The sequence below is a fragment of the Centruroides vittatus genome, unplaced genomic scaffold, assembly GCF_030686945.1.
Source record: "Centruroides vittatus isolate TY-2023 unplaced genomic scaffold, ASM3068694v2 contig_922, whole genome shotgun sequence".
NCBI classification, from domain to species: Eukaryota; Metazoa; Arthropoda; class Arachnida; order Scorpiones; family Buthidae; genus Centruroides; species Centruroides vittatus.
Genome location: NW_027122609.1, coordinates 615,583 through 635,045, shown reverse-complemented (window position 1 = coordinate 635,045; position 19,463 = coordinate 615,583). Strand labels below are relative to the sequence as shown.

Genomic DNA, 19,463 nt, shown 5'->3' with positions numbered 1-19,463 from the left:
AACAATCGAGTAATTGCTAACTTTGTAGATAGAATTAACGAGAACCAAGAGGGCCTTCACCTGAAGCTAGAGCAAAAAAGCTCCAGGATGGTACATTTCTTAGACATTAATGTTATATTTAGCAAAGGGCATATATCCACTGGCGTATTCATTAAACCAACGCATAGCCCACTATATATTCCTGCAAGCTCTAATGACCCTTATAAATATAAGTTAGCGGCATTTAGAGCATTGATTAGAAGGGCCTTTATATACTGTGAGAATGTGATAGACCGGGATACAGAGATAGAAAGAATTATACAGATAGCAGGAACATTAGGTTATAAGAGGAAAGTCATCGAGGGAATTATTAGAAAATTTGAAGCCAGTTATGATAAAGGCACTAGGCACGGGCCTTACAGGTACACTAAATTTACATACAATAAGTATCTAGGAGGGATTATGAAAGAAATAGCAAGCATCAAGGATACAAGGGTGATCTTAAAAAGAGCTCCGAATTTGTATAAAATACTTAGGAACGATAAAGGGTTAGTTAAAAAAAAAGATAAGGCGGGTGTGTATAGGATTCCCTACGAGAACCAGCTTATAGGTATTAATAAAGAGTATGTAGGGGTTACCACTAGAAACTTAGGAATAAAGATCAAGGAACATAAGTATGATATTAGAAAAGGTTCCAATACAACAGTACTAGCCCAGATGGGGCAAGCAGAGGGATCCTTGGTACGATGGAATGAGGCGAAAATCATAAAACAGGTACATTCCCCAACTTTGGCAAGAACAGCTGAAAGGTTAGAAATTTACAGAAGCAAGTTAAAAGATAAATGTATTAACGCAAGGGACGCGGAAGGTCTTCCTTCAGCTTGGAAATATGCCGTTAAAAACTTATAAGAGGCACGTGAGCTCTAGTATATTTTAATGGTGAATTATTACTGGTTAGGATAGACAATATTATAATTGGATACGAGTATAACGTTTTTATATTACACTTGTTGTATCTTTTACAATGTTTTACTTTTTTATTGATGTTACTGGTTATATTTTCAAATTTTGAAATTGATGTTCCATTTAAGAAACATTCTGTCTAACCTGAAGATGATCTATCGATTAGATCGAAAACGTTAGTTACATTAATAAATCTCTCAGCGAACATTAAGGTGTTGATTTAAGTTTTTTATTTATTTAATTCTGCTGGGTACGAGTGTGGTTTATATATAAGTAACATAATCAATTTAAGGAATGAATTCTTATTTATGCATGCTCTCTGGAATATAACTCCCACACATTAAGTCAACATTTAACTAATTTTTATACTTCTCTATGGGGAACCATAATATTAATCTGTAATATCTTCTATAGGCCAAATTCAACTTGCTTATAAGGTTTATCTGATTATTCAAAATATTTTTATACATTATGAATATTAACACAAATTAGCCATTATATTAACAACACTCTAGCTTTGTTTAAATAATGGGGAATAATCTTAATATATTTGAAAAAATTCTTTTTTTGATCATGAGGGAGGAGGATAGTGGGGTAGTCCCATCTCACCATATATATCACTATAGTGTATTTACATAAATATACATAATAAATAAATTCTACATTTGGTTATGTTAATTGGGTTCCAGGGTGGGGAGAATAGGCACCATGCCTAAAACATATTAAAACGAATTGTTATTGAACTTAGGATAGTTCCAAAGTTTTGCCTTCTATCTTAATTAGAAATGAATGAAATTTGAGTTGCAAGATTTAAGAACATGATACTAAACAAGTTAAACAAAAGTGTTTGAAAATTTAAATTAATACAAATATTTGAAAAGTCAGAAACGCTGCATGCCTGGGGATACAAAATGCCTGAAGGTAAGCATTATCTGAATTGTCTCAGTATCTAAGTATAAAAATTTCCAGTGTTCAGTATACAGTACTTTGCACTTTCAATCATAGCCATCTTTGACACAGTAGAATAAAGTTTCTTTATAACCAAATGTTGCATGTACTATTTATCAGTTTCAAGGAAGGCTTTAGCTATCAAACTGTAATTAAAAAACTACTGTTGACCTGTAAACAAAAGCAGCAGCAGCAGGTTGACTTTGCCCACAAACACATTATTTTTTAAAATACATTTTCTCCGATGAAAAGTACTTGATAGGTCCTAATGTTCCAACACACACAACCACAATGACACCATTGGTTCCCATTACATTAACTTCCACATGGAGGCAGAGGAGTAATTACTTTAGGAGTCATCACTACATTTAGAAACATTAAGGTCAAGATATTGAACAAAGATATTCAGAGTTCAGACTAAATGACCTTCAGACAATATTTTCCCCTTGGACAGGATAAGCTCTGAATATGGCAGCAAGTCAATGCTTCTATTCACTTTCCCAATTTTGATGTTGTTCAATGAAGTTTGTTGTAAGCGGAGCTATTTTTCAGCAGAAATACACTGGTATGCTATATCTACAAATAGCTTAAAAAGTATTGATAGCCACTACATACTACCAATAGTTTCTCAGTATGAAAAGTTCTCTATGTTCAGATGAGAAGTTTGGTGACTGCCATGATAAAAATGAACAAAATGAACTGGACCACTCTATCAGCCACAACAAATACCATGAACCAATCAGAGCTGACATAAAAAGCAAATGGGTATAGACTCCCTTTCAGCAGAGGCCATCTTTTGACAAATGGACAATATTGTCTAGTAATTGCTAGTCTTCATTACATTCTTGTGAAGAAACAAGGTATGGGAGAAACATTAATGATATTTTGAAAGAAAGGTAAAAACAAACTTACTAAAAGAACACTATTCAGCAACAGATACTACATCCAAACAAGAATTATGGAAGATGGTGCAGATGGAGAATTTTGAAAACACTATAAACCGTTTAATACTAATTATTTATTTTTTCAAAAATAAATAATTAGTATTAAACGGTTTCTTTTAGTCATTGTTACATTGTTCTTAAAATATAACTTTAATTTTAGTCACCATATAGGTGTACTAGCAGTATATTTTTTATGAAAAGAGCACTGGTTTAACAATGTTTTATTTTGTTGTTGCAACAACAATCTAAAAAAGAAAAACAATCTAAAAGAAGCAATCAAATCAAGTACCAAAGATAAGAAATACAGTTCTCCATGCAATTTGTATTAGCTTGGCATAAAATATCCCCCAATTGAACTATATCCTCTACTGCAATAAATCTCTCTTTAGCAATAAATTTTGCTTTACTGTACTCATAGAATAAACAGTATTTTCCTATCTCTACAATAATGATAATGTAGTATATTAAATTTTAATTTATTTTGATAAATTGGCATCAGTATAGATGAGAGTAGAGTTTCCTGATTTAACATTTTTTGGTATTTTAGTGCCTAAACTCATTTAATAAAAGAATTAGAAACAGAAATAAAAGAACCTCAGTCAGATGATGATTTATCAGTGAGTGATGCTGAAGATGAGAATGTGGTATTTAGCAATCATAATACCGATACTGAAACTGAAGATGAAGAAAATGTTGATCTCTATGTAAGTAGTCATAAAGATAATTTTATGTCTAAAGACAGAAACTTTGTTTGATCTAAACAACCACTGTCAAAAACAAGGACTCAGAAAGAAAATATAGTCGATCATTTATCCAGGCCTCAAAAGGATTTTCAATCTTCAAGCAATGTATTAGATGCATTTCCTTTATTATTTACTTTGGAGATTGTAGAATTATTAGTGAAGAGCACAGATATTAAAATTAATTTAGTTAGACCAAATTTCAGTCAGGATCGTGATGCGAGTGATAACAACATAGAGGAAATTCAGGCAATGATTGGTTTATTGTTACTTTCTGGTGTGTGTAAGGCTTTTCATGTGAATTCCAAAGATCTATGGGGAAGAGATGGTTCCCCTGTTTTTTCAGTAGCAAAGACACACAAAAGATTTTTGTTTTAGTTGTGATGCTTATGATTTGATGATGTATCAACTCAGGAAGAAAGATGATCAACTGACATATCAGCACTTATTAGGGAATTTATTTCAATCATAGAGAACAGGTTTGAGAAGGCATATACCACTCATGAATACATTATAATTGATGAACAATTAGTTGACTTCCACAATCGTCATTCTTTTAGGCAGTATCTTCCAAACAAACTTAAGCATTATGGAATAAAAATATTCACCATGGTTGCATGAACATTCTGTCTTGTAAAATTTGAAGTTTCTGCTGGAATTCAGCCTACAGGACCATTTCAGATGACTGGAATGAGTCCTACAGATGTTGTCTTAAGATTAGTTGAGCCTATAGCAGGTACTGGTCATAATATTAGTACAGATAACTGGTACATAAATATCCCCTTGGCTCAGAAACTTCTACAAAAAAAAAAAAACTTTAGTAAGGACTATAAGAAAAAGCAAAAATAAGATACCAGTACAATTTCAACTGAATAAAAACCATCCATAAAACAGTCCTTTGTTTGGATTTACAAAGGACATAACATTAGTATATATAAACATCCTAAGAACCTGATGTATTAATAATCAACCAACCATCAGCCAAATTAATCAGGCAGAAATTATGCTACAAATATTAATATAGAAAGGAAGGCTGTAATTCTAATTTTGATGTTACACCATGAACTGGAAATTGAAGAAACAAATGATTCAAATAAACAGAAATAATAAATTTTTATAACTTAACAAAAGATGGAGCAGATTCAAATGCCTAATTATGTTCAAATTATCTTGGGCAAAAGACAAATAGATGGCCCCTTGCTTTATTTTATCATTTCTCAAATGTAACAGTAATCAATTCATACATCATTCTTAAACAAAATACAGCAGAAAGATATCCTTGTGCAATATTCATTAAAAACTTGGCACATCAGCTAAATAAGCTGATGTGCCAAGCAGTGGTGTAGCGTAGTGAGGGCGGTAGGGGCGGCCCGCCCCAGGCGGCACTTATAGGGGGCAGCAAAATTTCACAATAAATAATAATATCTTGTAAAAATACCTAAATAAGGGGGCAGTGAAATTTTCCTCCGCCCCGGGCGACTGACACCCACGCTACGCCACTGGTGCCAAGCTTATTAGCCACATGCAATAAAGCAGATGTAAAATTCAAGAATTTCAAAAACACTAAAAGAAAAAGTAAAATTATACTTGGAAAGTGAAAGTATCAATTTTGAAATTCTTAGCACAAGCACCAACACAATTATTGGCAAAGACATCAGAACAAGCCAAAAAAGGAAAAGGTGTCATATCTGTCCAGGCACAAAAAACAGTAAGTATGTGCAATAATGTAAAGTATGCGAAAAACATGTTTGTAATAGTCATTATGTCGTGTCAGTTCAAAATGCAAAAACTAAGAAAACAATAATATCTATAATAATAATAATAACATAACAAAGTTCTCTTAATTATCTTATCTTACATTATCTTAATTAATGTAAAGCATTCTCCTTAAGAAATTATATTTTAGAATTAGTTTAGTTTTACTTAGATCATTTTTAACTAGGAAGATTTAGGTTCTGACTGATTTTGGATTTTGATATTTAACTTATAATGTAGCAATAAGATCACTTAAAACTTGTGTTAGAGCAGACTAATAATACTACATGTTTTTCCATTCTAATATTGTCTAACTTTGTATAAATAATGCTATTTGCAGTCCAACAATGCTAAACAAAGAGGATACTTTTTTTTAAAAAAAAATCTGATTTTGACAATAAATCTTTCTACAATATTTTTTCTTGTTCTACTAAATATTGTTATAGATGCATTTGACTGTATATCAGTAAGCACAATTTATTATTCAATCACTATGAATTTTAAAATTTCTAGTGGTCAACAAACTTTTGTCCACAGTATAATTATTAATTAATTAATGATTAATTCTATAATATCTATAATTTCATAATTAAATATATTTTACTTGATTTATATCAATCATAAATGTGGATAAACCAACAGAAATAGATTCAACAGTATGTATTCTTGTAAATATATGATCTATAATTGTAATCTTTGCCATTTCAGCAGGAACAAAACTGCCTATGTGAGCTAAATATACAATTAAAGCAACCTAGAAAATTAAAAATAATGTTACATTTAAATTAATGTTTTAAATAAAAATAGATCAATTTAATTTTACCTGTTTAAGATAAACACTTTTACCGGAAGCATTGGGACCTGTTAATAGTTTTACTTTTCCATATTTTCCACCACTCTTAGTATCATTTGGTACAAATGACGATACACAATGTTCTTGAAGTGGATGTCTATATTTTAGATAATAAATGTATAGTTCAATATTTGTAAATGTATAATGTATATGTTTCAGCCAGATTGTTAATTTAGTTGCTCTTCGAAGCGTCTAGCTATTTTATAATAAAGCTAACCAACGTTCAGCTATGTCATTATATCACATTTTATAATGCGGCAGGCTATGTTTAGCTGTATTGTAAAGTGTCAAAATTTTCAGCCTCTTTACTAAAATGTGAATTATGCACTAGGATTAGGAACAAAAATGTTAGGAAGTATAAAAAACATACATTGTATAATCAACCTTATGTATTATAAACTTGAAAATTATAAAAAAATAATATATATATACATATATAGTACGTCAATTACTTCTTACTTTTAGGAAATAATATAATTATTTATAATAACTAATCAACTTAACTGTTCATTGGCCATTTAAAATCTTTAAAAATATGAATTGCTATTAAGTATTCTTAATGTTTAGGTACTTTATTATAATTAATAATTGCTGTTTCCTTTTTATTTAAAAAGATTAAATTTTACTACAGATTGAAACATAACAATGACAAAAATATTAAATTTTTTTATCAGACCATGTTAAAAAAGAGTAAAAAAATTAAAAATGATAACCACTGGCAGTTAAAATTTAGTAATATTCTAAAGTCCTTTGGCATTTCATACAGATTGTTTGATAATTCAGAAAAAGATCGGAAATATGGATATACTTTATTGATGAAGTCAGCTTTTTCCCAATCAATAATTAATGACCAAAAATTTTTAGCTCAATCAGTTTGATTGAGCTACAAACGGTATTTAGACATTCTAACTATTCCTGCAAAAACTAATATAATGAAATATAAAGAGATTATTAATACAACTAAGACTAAACAAATTCTCACTCTTTGTAAATAATGTATATATCAATTTCTCAATAGAAGAATAGTGTTACTGGTGTAATTAAAAGGAGTTTTCTGTCAGTTACCTTCTAAAGGACTGTGACAAATTTTCTGAAATATCTTAATCTCATAGAATTTTTGAGTTATTACAATTACATCAAATTTAAGATTATTGAGTTAAATTGAATAAATTATCGAAATTTCAAATGTATAGTTTAAATAACTTTTTAGAAGAGTAACTAATGAACAAATTGTTAAAAAAGAATAATAATTTACTTAAATGTACTAACATTTCAAATATTTTAAGCTAAATATTAATATTTATATTGTAAATTAATCAAAACTTTAAGAAAAATTGATTGATACTAAATTATTAAATGTAAATTGAATTATTTGTTAAAAATTTAATTTAATTAATACATATTGTAATAACCTAGAGAATATGCAAAACTGTGTGTAAATTATGAAAAAAAAGGAAACACTGTGTGGTCGTCGGCCATATTTGTTGTATATTTTTGTACATATTTTTGTACTTTTTATTTATTAGTTTTAAGTCTTTCCTGTTTCTTTGTCTAAAATCTTTTATAGAAAATTCTTTCTTAATCCTTCTCCCGTGGGGGTAAGACTACCAATTCCACGAAAATGCTAAAACAAAGGAGGGGGTTAAGCCCTGAGGCAAAACGGCTAGAGTAAAGATCCATTCTGAGGGTGAGACCCGGAAGGAGAGGTACGAGGAAGTCAGTGCTGGAGAGTAAAAAAAAAAAGAATATCTAGACCAGTGAAGGATAGGAAGGTCTACGAGGAGAGAAAAATCAAAAAAGGAAATATTGAGATAAAAAAGAAAAGAATTGGAGAAGGTGTCCTACCCCAAGATTCAGTGATACAAAAGAAATCCCAGGTATTTTCTAGTCTTTCTATCTATCAGTGGCATGCCGTGACATTGATGATAGGGAAGCTGTGTTTCTGCAAGAAGCCGACTTCCAGGGGCAATCAGTTAATTGCACATCAGTAATGGTCTAGGGTCAATTTGTACATGGGTGGTGGCTGTAGAGACAAAGACGACAGTATCTGACAAAAACCGTACTATGTACAAAATACTATGTACAAACAAATACTATGTACAAAATAGTTTGTTTTAGGACAATCAGCCATTCAGACGTCCTGAGCGTTGATGTGGTTCTTCGATGGTCGATCGAAGGTGGCCCCGAGACAGTGGTGTTGACAAGTCTGTAAGGCATGGGGAGACTTCGTCTGTTGGAGTCGGGGACACGGTCTAAGTCCGAAGTGGCACAGGTTACAGGTTGGCACAATAGACGAGAAATTGTTTTTTCTTTTTCTTTTTTTGCGCGTTGACACACGGCATTTTGGTTATTCAGAACATGAACCGAGTGCCAGGTGTCCTCAATTTTCAGAGATTATATCAATCTCCGTTCTTTCTTTCATCCATTTTGATTGGTCGTTCTCCCTCAATCACACTTTCCGAGTGGTTGGTCCCTCGTTACTAAACGTAACGAGACTCTTACCTGGAGAGTGAGAAAAATCAAAATCGAAGATGAATTCGATTTTCCACCGATCACAGGATGACTTCCTTCCGCGATTTATGGTTTCTGCCTGGCAGTTTGATATAAACAATGAATGTCCGACTACAAACGACTTTTACCTATGTTTTTTTTAATTTAAATTAATAAATTTTTCTCTAAATTAACCGTCTTTTCGTGTCTTTCGTGACGGGTCAGACCTGTCTGGAACCTCACATTTCCATAAAAGTTTTAAACAAATACTGGAAATGACAAAAATAAACAATTTATGTATTTTAGTTCTAAAATACAAATAATACATACATAATACAAATGGATATGATACAAACAATGATAGAAAAACTTGTTTTTCTAATGTTTTATAAACTAATTCTATTTGGCGATTTTTTACGCAAAATCATTAATTACTTTATCTTAAAAGTCACTGGTCGTCGACTCCATCAACGTATTTGAAAGCTCTTTTTCTATCGAAGGCAACGCTAGCGATGACAATTTTTCCTCCGACCGAGTGTTCCTGGCCAATGTGTGAATTCGCTCCGTGATCGAAAAACTGCGCTCAACAAACCCACCGGTAGATGGTACCATAAAAATTAATGATATTAAATCATATAATTCTTTTAGTACGTCTTTGTTCGAATCGACATTAATTATAATATGTTTTATGTCTAAGAGTTACTTATCAATATAGTCCGGACACGAATATAAATATTGCAATTCGCTACGTAATTTAGATAAATCAAAAAATTTCCCATAAAATTTGCTTCATTTAAAGAATTAAAACACACTTAAAAAAATTGTAAATAATTTTAATATTATGAAAAACATCTAAAAGTGATAAAAATTCTAAAGATTTTATGTCTGAAAATCTGTCAATATAATTATAATTTTCTTTTAATTATACTGTAATTAAATATAACTTTGCAAAAAAACATACATAAAAATAACATTAAATACTCTTTACTTTTTAAATCTTAAACAATTCACTTAGTCAGATAGCTCCCTACCCAGTGGCTAAGGGATAGAATCGTTGGAAGTGTTACACGTGTGTAGTTTCCACCAGCTAAACCGGCTGAGGTTGGTGCTCTGTAAAGTGCATGCGCCAATGCCCTCTGGCTGCTTTACACCATTCAGTTATTCTCGCTGTGAAACCTGTCTCGGAAGCGCTTCCATTCCACCACTGACATTCAAATATACAAAAGCAATCTTATCATTTTTTTCACATATAGTATAGAATTTTTTAACCAGTTGTTTGCGGAGTACTGCTATTGGAGTAACCGGTTTTCGTTAAACTGTTGCAGAGTACTCCAGTTGGAGTAAGTGTCAATTTTTTTTCGTAATTAACTAGTTGGTGGCGATTTAAGCACTGATTGGCTTTTATCTACATAGACTAAGTCTGTTTCAACAAATAAGATATTTGTTACCACCCCGTATTTTTAAATTTAGGCACAAAACTCCTCCATTCCATGTTAAGTCTATGGGAGACCCTTCTTTTGTTCATTTGACAATAAAATTTTAGTTAGCATGCCCGTTAAGTTTTAATTGGTATATTATAGCTAAATGACTATCCTTTGACCAATAAGCATCGACTTGGGTTTGTGGGGTGGAAACTTTCTTGGAAAAAGTTATACCAACTTCAAGCTACATTGTCAGCTACAAACGTAAACAAACAATTATAAATCGTTATTATCATCTATTTTTAGCATGAATTTAATAAACTTTTATGTATGTTTATCCTATTTAACAAATAAGCTTGTTTTTTAAACCATTCAGCCATAAATCTTTCAAAAAACAAAGTACTTTTGGTTATGGTGGTACTTCCGTAATACATAAGATATACATGTATAGTCGTTAATATAATAAAGTAATAATCGCTTATTATAGTCTACTATTAGTACAATAGTTTAAATAACGTATAAATAGAATCAAATACACATCATCAATAATAAAAGTGTATTAACCTAGATTTAGAAAGGCCACCACCACCCCCACACCGATCGGCGTTATAATCTATAGGCCGTATTATTTCTCTACATTGATTTAGAAAGCTGCAGTTTTTTTTATTTGACAGAAAATAGACATGTCTAAGTAACGTATGTAACAAATTAATGGAATATTTATAAAAAAACGATTTTTTTTAATATTTTAAAATCTTAAATTTTATTAATTTTTTTAAACATACATAATATTTTGAAGTTAACAATCATAAAGTGTAATATGTACGTGATAGAAAACCGAAAACAGATTATATCTACTACAATTTTTAAGCGAGATATCGCAAATTGAAAAACCACTTTAAAAACCACAAAACCTGTATGCAACAGCAGTGTTGTTTCGGATTATCAAGTGCGCAGCTGACAGGTTAATAAGATACATTATGCAGTTATAATAAAATATTAATTTTAGTTAATTCAAAGTACGTTAAAATATGAAAATTCATATTTTAGAAAATACAAGGGAAGGTCATTGAAAGGTGGATGCGGCACTCACCACTTTCGATGACGGCACGCCACTGCTATCTATCTCTTATCCTTAATTAATCCCCCTTTTCTTTTATTTCTTTAGTTATAAGATAGTAGTAAGTTTAGTTTTTAAGTTAGAATAATTTTGATCATCCCGCGCTCATTTGTCACGTGCTTGGAAGTCTCTCTTTTGTTGTTTTGTTCTAAAAATGTTCAACGCCTATGTCTTGACCAGGATAAGGTCATAAAGTTGGGATTATGTAAAGAAAAGAAGCGGTTCATTGTGAATAAATTTAACACTTTGTACAAAAAAAATTGTTAACAAAGTTTTTTTTATTGTACTACCCTGCTTGCGGGATCCAGTACGTCACACAACAAACACTACAACTGTATTAACCAATCTCTCTCCTGTAACAAGGTTTGCCTTTAGTACATTAAAAAAACTTATTATTATTATTATTAATAATAATTAGTTTTGTAAAATCACAACGTAAATAAAGATCAGTAGTTTGACACATTAAACAGTGCAAAATTAAATTATAAAAATGAGAAAACACTTTAAAACTGTTAAATTTCTTCAACAGTTACAAAATAACACTAAATTTATTAAACAGATGTTTTATCTAATAACGCAAAATAAATTAGACTGACATTTAGATCTTCAAAGAACTTTCTTTTTAAAACATGCACATCTATTAGTGTGACACTGATTTTTTGCAGGTTTGCATGAACACTTTTGAAATCCTTGATCACCAAATAATGATTGGTTAGTCACAGCTTCTTGCAGAGATATTGATCTTTCTGATATTTCATCATTATAATCACTCAACAACTCTTGTAATTCATAATGACAGAACGAATTATTTTGGATTTAGTTCCTATATTGTAAACTCCATTTCTAAAGTCAACATATTTTTGGTTTAGTGTGTTTTTGTGTCTACTGAATTTTGTAATTATAATATCCATTGTGTCACATGTATTATTAATTGTATTATTGTTAGTTAATAGGATTAGGTCTACGGTAAAATTATTGTACTTAGTTTTAAGTGTACAGGACAGTGTCTGCATTCGTGAAGCCAAGTATTGTCTCACTGGAAGTGATTGATAGCTTGGGTCTCGTGAGAACATTTGACATTTGTATGCTTTGGCATATTAAAATACTGTTTTATTTTAAGGTAAGACTTTGTGTCGCTTTTTGTTTTCACAGCCCCAACAAAACACAAACAAACTTTGAAATTTCACAATGTCATATTGGTGAATGTCTCTTGGCACCTCAAGTGGTAAGAATCAGATGTAAGCCTAAATTTGACAATCTGGCAGTTTATCTAATGCTGCATTATAAAACAGCTAATCATTTGGCCACTCAAATTGTAGAACATGAAATGTCATTCAATCCAGTGGGATCTGTCTCTTTATAAAGTGGCTGAACGTTAATTAACATTCTTATAATATAAAACCATTTAATCAAACAGCTAAATGCTCTGTAAAGCATCTAAATTAACAATCTGGCTGTAACATATATGCATTGTGTTACAGATGATGTGTACACCCCTTTTAAAATACAGGAAAGTGAATTTCATCAAAAATCCTAAAAAGTTTGATAAGTAAATCAGGTTTACTCTATCAAATAGTGATATTTTCAATTTCCAGTACTAGCCAAAAATAGTCTATCCATAATGAAAGTCAAGTTTTTTAAATGGAACTTTTTAACTTAGATCCAAATTAAACTAAAAAAATATGAGTCAATTTTGTTAAATATTTTTTTCTGAAAATTTCTCCATTGACCATAAAATGATCTTGAAAGTGTGATGAACTCTTGTCAAAACCTTATTACAAGCCATTTCACTGAACTATTTTTTAGCTGGTTGAATATTTAGTGTCAACAAATTAAATATTATGCTTGTGATTTTCAGTTACACACTTATCAAAGGTGTCATAGTGATATCTATGTTATCATGTCCTACTTGAATGAAACAGCACATTATATGATAATAATTTTGGGTGAATGTTATGGTATATTTGCTGCAGCTGAAAGACTGTGGTGGGTGTGAGCATTATCCTGATTGGACTCTTCACTCATTGAATGTTTTTTCATGTTTAATGGCACCTTCATTTCTGATTCATTAATCAAACATTATAACTCACAGACAGATCTGTCATCCAATTATGGATGAGAAAAACAGTCTGAACATTTGATTGAACAACAGTTAAAATTAGTGGCAAGTAGATTATTCCAGAAGAGTTTACACAAACAAAAATACTATGTAGCAGTAGTAACAATTTTTGGTCAGTATCAATTACAAATAATTATTGTGCCAACATTTTTATTATGTTTTTCCTATTGGGTTGTTTGGAAAGTAATTTCGTTTTTTTATTACTAGAGGAATTAGATGTATTTTTACCAGCCAATTTTATTTTAAACCACATTTTCATTATATACTTCAACAGCTGACATTTTAAGGCTTATTTGTAAAAAATTTTGTTTGATTCTGTACAATTGTTTTTTTTGTTTTCGGTGACCCATCAAGTATGGAAAATCGAAAGCATCATTTTCGGCATATTTTGCTTTTTTATAACTAAAAAATCAAAATGCTGTTCAAACAAGAAAAAAATTGTGGTACATGTTTGGAGAAGATGTGTTGAGAGAAAGACAGTGCCAAAATTGGTTTACAAAATTGCGTTCTGGCAATTTTAATAGCAAAGATACACCACATTCTGGATGGCCATTTGAAGCCAATGAAAACAAAATAAAGGTACTGATTGAAGCAATCTGCCGTATAACAACACATGAAATCACTAAGAGATTAAATCTGTTAAACTGAACCATTTATTATTACTTAAAACGAATTGGTTTCGTTTCAAAGCTCAATATATGGGTTCCACATGTTATTGAAGAGAGAAGCTCTCTATGGTTGAATTTTAAAGAAATTTTTTTTTGAGCTTTTACCAGACAATTTAACAATTGATTCGAAAGTGTACTGCCATCGAGTAAACAAATTGAGTAATATCATCAAACAGAAAAGGCCAGAATTGATCAACAAACAAAGTGTAGTGTTTTACCATGATAATGCCAAATTTCACACAAGTTTGGTAACTCGTCAGAAACTGTTATAGCTTAGATGGGATGTGTTTATAATACCAACCATATTCGCCAGATCGGGCACACTCAGATTATTAATTGTTCCCGTCTATACAAATTTTTTTAACTGTAAAACATTTACTTGAAATAACAATGTCAAAAATCACTTGGATCAGTTTTTTGTAAACAACAATCAAAATTTTTATGAATGTGAAATCATGCTACTACCAGAAACAATGACGACAGGTATTTGACCAAAATGGTCAATATATAATTCAATAAAATATTTATTTATTGTAAGAATATTGCGTTTATTTTTCTATGGAAAAAACGAAATTACTTTCCAAACAACCCAATATATCAACAATATGCTAATAAAAATATTTTGCAACATATTTTTATATTTTGTTATTTTGACAGTTATCATTTTTCTCTGTGCATCATAATTTCAAGATGCTTTTATGATCAATGGAAGCATTTTCATAAAAAATACCAAGTTCCATTTAAAAAAATTCAACTTCTAGCGTGAATAGCTCATTTCTGGTCAGTACTGAAAATCGAAAATATCACTATTTGATAAAGCATACCCAATTTACTTATCAAAATTTTTAGGATTTTTGATCGAACTCACTTCACTTTATTTTAAAAGAATGTACATAGGATAATTTATAAATTATATTTACTGATTCTTTACAATTTTTTAATGATAAATTGCAGATTATAGTATTATTACAGTATTGACTATTTACAGTATTAACGATGTTATCAAAAGATTTTACAAATCCATATAAAATTTAGAAAACAAATAAACATAATTTTAAAAATCTTTCATATTTAGAAAATGCAAAAGACTTTTAAGACTATATTTTTTGGAACAGAAGATAAAATTATAAGTATTATTAAAATTCTGAAAACATATGTCAAAAAGGAAGATATTTTCAGAAATGTTGGAAAACTTTGCATTAAATATTTTTAAAAATATATCATTTTAAATATATGATATAAAATTTTCCAATTTTCATTTTTAAGTCTATAATCTTAGTATTAAAATAAAAAAAGTTATTTAGCTTACCTTCCCTTAACAATATGTAAGATGCCATCTCTGGTGATTTCTGGTCTGATATAATTAAATTCTTTAGCAATTAATGCTAATGAAATTAAGCTATAAAATAATTAAAGTATATAAGTTTTCAAAACAATCATAATTTTATATATTCTATTTATTTTTCATATTAAAATTCAAAAAAATAAATAAATAAAACAAACCAGTCTAATTCTGCTGAATAATTCATTACATTTAACAAAACATTAGATGTTTCTAATATAACATTCTGTAATTTATGCATAATCCATGTCTCGTGATCTAAAAATTATTTAAATTGCAAATAAATTTTCATAAAATAAAAAGCTTCAATTAAAATTTGCACACAACTCATTTTGTATATTAAACTGAAGTGAAATATTTTAAACAAAAAATTATAAATTATTATTAAAAATATGATAAATCACAAAACCAAGATGCTAATAAATTTTCAAGGAGTCATCTTGAAATTTAATTAGTTTTTTGGTCTTGTAATGAGGTTTATGGAGTTGTTCCTGCTAAAGAGTAAAAATTATCATAAAATTAGAATATATCAAAACAAATTTCAAAATATTAATATTAATAAACAACAGTAAATAATTGTTAAAATTATAAACCAGAACATATTATTCCAATAAAATTCTTATAAAATAACATTCCTGTTTAGATAGCTAAATATTAAAGATTACCAAATAATACAAAAGTCTCTGAATTAGAACTGGAGTACAGTAGAGAGTCATTAATCGGAATCAATTGGGGACTGGGGTTGTTCAGATTAGTGATTTGTTCCGATTACCAATTATGTACGAAAAAATACATTAACCTGTCCGATGTTCAAATTTTTCTCCGTTGCGTGTCACTTCATGTTGAATTTTCATCAATTTTAAGCCTAACGAAAATTTTTATAACAACAATCAAGGCTATCGTATCGTTAAAAATTATTTCTTCATTTTGTACAAACAAAATAAATATATTGAAGAATATAAAGACATGAAAATTATACTTTAGAAGTAAATCTAGTACCAAAAACGTTCAATTCAGCACGACACAGTCCGACTGAAAATCGTTCCGATTACCGGCGATTCCGATTACCGGGGTTCCGATTAACGACTCTCTACTGTAATTACATAAATTATTGATCCTTAAATTTAACTATTATGGCTGTATGCCATAATTTATAGTAGTTAGTATTAATTTTTCTTTCCTCTTATCTTTTTTCTTTCATTTCCTTCTATAATCTTAGAGCTATCTTTCTTCTTGCCCAATGGGCATCCTTTCCAATTCTGGGATAGAGTCTTCTTTTCTCCAACTAAGAACCAGTCCGACTGGTGTCTTAGTCAGCTTATAAAAGAATGAAGAAACCACAGGATACTTTTTGGACAGAAGCAGAAGAGAGACAATGTTTGGCTTAGTATAGAAGGAAGATGGCAATTGTATGCAAGAGATTTTTGCAATCTGAGAAGATTGAACACTTGGTAGGACTTTGTGGAATTTTAGAGGTTCTTTCAAGAGAAGATGTCCCCATTCATGTTTTGATAAAAGAAAAAGTTCCAGAACAAGTGCTCCCACTTTTGCATAAAGAAGGACTTGATCCAACAAAAAGGCTTGGGTACCCCTTTGTTCTCTTTCACTTGTCTTTCTATCCTTAACTCTCCCCCTCTATTGGTAAAAATCCTCTTGCATATTAGAATTAAGATTATTATTAATAGTTAGTTTTAATTATTTAGTCCACTTTTCTTATCCTCATAGCAGAATAAAACTTCTGTTTTACTTAAACTATTTTGTACATAAATAATATAAATACAAAATACTTAAACTATTGGGTTGTTCGGATATTATGCTTGTGTTTGTTGGGAGTATGCTCCTCAGCTGACATTGCAGGTTGTGTATTAGTTGCTTGAAAAGATTCCGATGTCTTTTTTTAATAAAATTTTGTTTGTACCAATTTTATTGTGTCATAGCCCATTACTTAAAATCTTACATCTCACACTATAAATAAGCATATCACTGTAAGCATATCACAAAATTTTGAACATTTTTGTTTTTTTATAGTGTCTTTTTATATTGTTAATTTATTAATTAGTATTTATCTCTGCTATTATTATTATTCATGTTATTTATTTATTTTATTTTTATATATTATTAATGTTTATATTTTGATGTTTCATAATCATCATTATTTCCAGATCTGTATGCCAAGTGGCTTGTTCAAACCATCTTTTTATGGATGTCTTTTCATTCTTCTTATTAAATGATAATTTAAGATTTTCCTATGAATTTTTTCTGTCTATTCTTTTAACAGGGTCATGCCATTATTTTCTACATGTTGAAATTGTACGATTAATCAGGATAATTTTTCATTGTATCCACCATGTGATTTTTTTATATCAAATAATCTTAATAAATACAATCAAATCTTATTTTAGAAACTAAATAATAGTCATTCAAGATGAATGAAAACATTCTGGATTAAAAGGTTTTTGATAACAGATTAAATTATCTTATTCTAACTCTAATCTAAATTTTAATCATCTAATAATTTGTGTTTCAATCGTTAAAATGTTGTATATTATTTTTTGTATATATTATTTAATATTTCATTTAATATCTTGTATATAATTTATTATTCTTAATGTAATAGTAACCGATTAATTCTGATATCTTGCCTACCTCACTCAGCTGCATTTGCCCTAATATATTTTGTTAACGTCTCTGAAAATAAGCTCAAAAGACTCAAAAATTTTAAAGATGTTTATCATTTTTTATTTTGTTTTAATATTTATTTTCCTCCATTACAGACATTAGTTTTAAAGTTATTTTTCTTATGGAGTAATCTTTTTTAGATTTTTTGAGTATTTAAGAATTTTTATATTGAACTTCACTTTTAACTTTTGTTATTATTCCATATACATAATAGAAATAATTTTGTATGTAAGTATTTAAAAAGTATTAAATGAAATATAGAATAATGATAAAAAATTTACCTATAATTTCACATTGTGTATCTCCTAATAAGGAATCTAATTCTAAAAAAAATACAATTTCTGTTAAAAAAACAATTTCAAAATGTTAAAGTATTTTGAAATATGATTTATACCTTTTGTATTGGCACTTTTATAATGAACCATATTATTTGAAAAAAACTGAAATATATCATTAAAATAATAAAAATGAATAAAATATTAAAATATTATTCAGTAATAAATATAAAAGGTTTAAGTGTGTAATTTAAATATTTACTTACAATAAATTCCAGGCCTGGAATATCATAACATTCTTCAGTTTTCATCTTTTCTGTAAGAGGAATAGCAAGAAGATAACCTAACTATAAAAATAAAAATCAAAGAAAAGTTTATAATATGTATGATTAAATACATATACAATGCACTCTTTACTATTGTAGGAAGTTAATTAGATTAGTGAAAAGTTCACATTAGCAGGATTATCTAAAGAAAGGAAGGGAAAGTATTACAGAAAAATACATATATAGCATAAAAAATTTTTAAAATACTGTATTTGTTACATATATTTATATTAAAGTGTGTAGTACCTATTTATTTTACAATTTTGTAATGCTTTTAGAAATAATCTACAATTTTTTGTTTTTTGCTGAAACATTTAATATCAAAGCAAACTTGGTTTGGATCACTGGCTTGCCAAGAATGACCAATTTATTAAGTATCTAGCAGTCCTAGATAAACTAAGTCTTGAATGACTTGTTATTAGAATCAAGCAAGAAATGTAATAAAGTAGGTGAAAAGGATAGTTTTGGATACATAGTAAATTGGTCACAGGCAGGTCATATTAACATAGTGCCATTTGCATCATAATAATCAAGACATGCAAAATTGTTAAAATTTTCAATTACTTTTATTTTATTTTACATTATATTTCATTTTATCTGTATACTTTGAAGTTTACAAAATTTTTCTTTACAGATGAAATTACTTAAAAGTTTTTTATGTCTCAATATCTTAAATATTAAGTGTTCTTGAATTACTGAAGCTTTAAATATATGTAATTATAGGTCACATGTTCTGGAATATTATATAAAACTTAACCTTTTAAAATTGAAGACTGTCCGTAATACGTTTTGGAAGATGATTTCAAGCATTCCATAACAAACTTAATGGAAGATTTTGTTA

The 19,463-nt window shown here is 29.2% G+C and overlaps 1 protein-coding gene across 4 annotated transcripts in view; it reads right to left on the bottom strand.

The window, feature by feature from the left end:
* The window catches only part of LOC136984533 (mutS protein homolog 5-like), a 110,128-nt gene that overhangs the window by 14,085 nt on the left and 76,580 nt on the right, over nt 1-19,463 (bottom strand). For all 4 annotated transcript variants that reach the window (XM_067281556.1, XM_067281558.1, XM_067281559.1 and 1 more), the window contains 7 exons: nt 18,563-18,643; nt 18,416-18,461; nt 18,303-18,344; nt 15,504-15,600; nt 15,310-15,399; nt 6,153-6,279; nt 5,934-6,083 (listed from right to left, as the gene is read on the bottom strand). In XM_067281556.1, the coding sequence (XP_067137657.1) occupies nt 5,934-6,083; nt 6,153-6,279; nt 15,310-15,399; nt 15,504-15,600; nt 18,303-18,344; nt 18,416-18,461; nt 18,563-18,643 (633 nt within the window). The remainder of the gene's footprint in view (nt 1-5,933; nt 6,084-6,152; nt 6,280-15,309; nt 15,400-15,503; nt 15,601-18,302; nt 18,345-18,415; nt 18,462-18,562; nt 18,644-19,463) is intronic.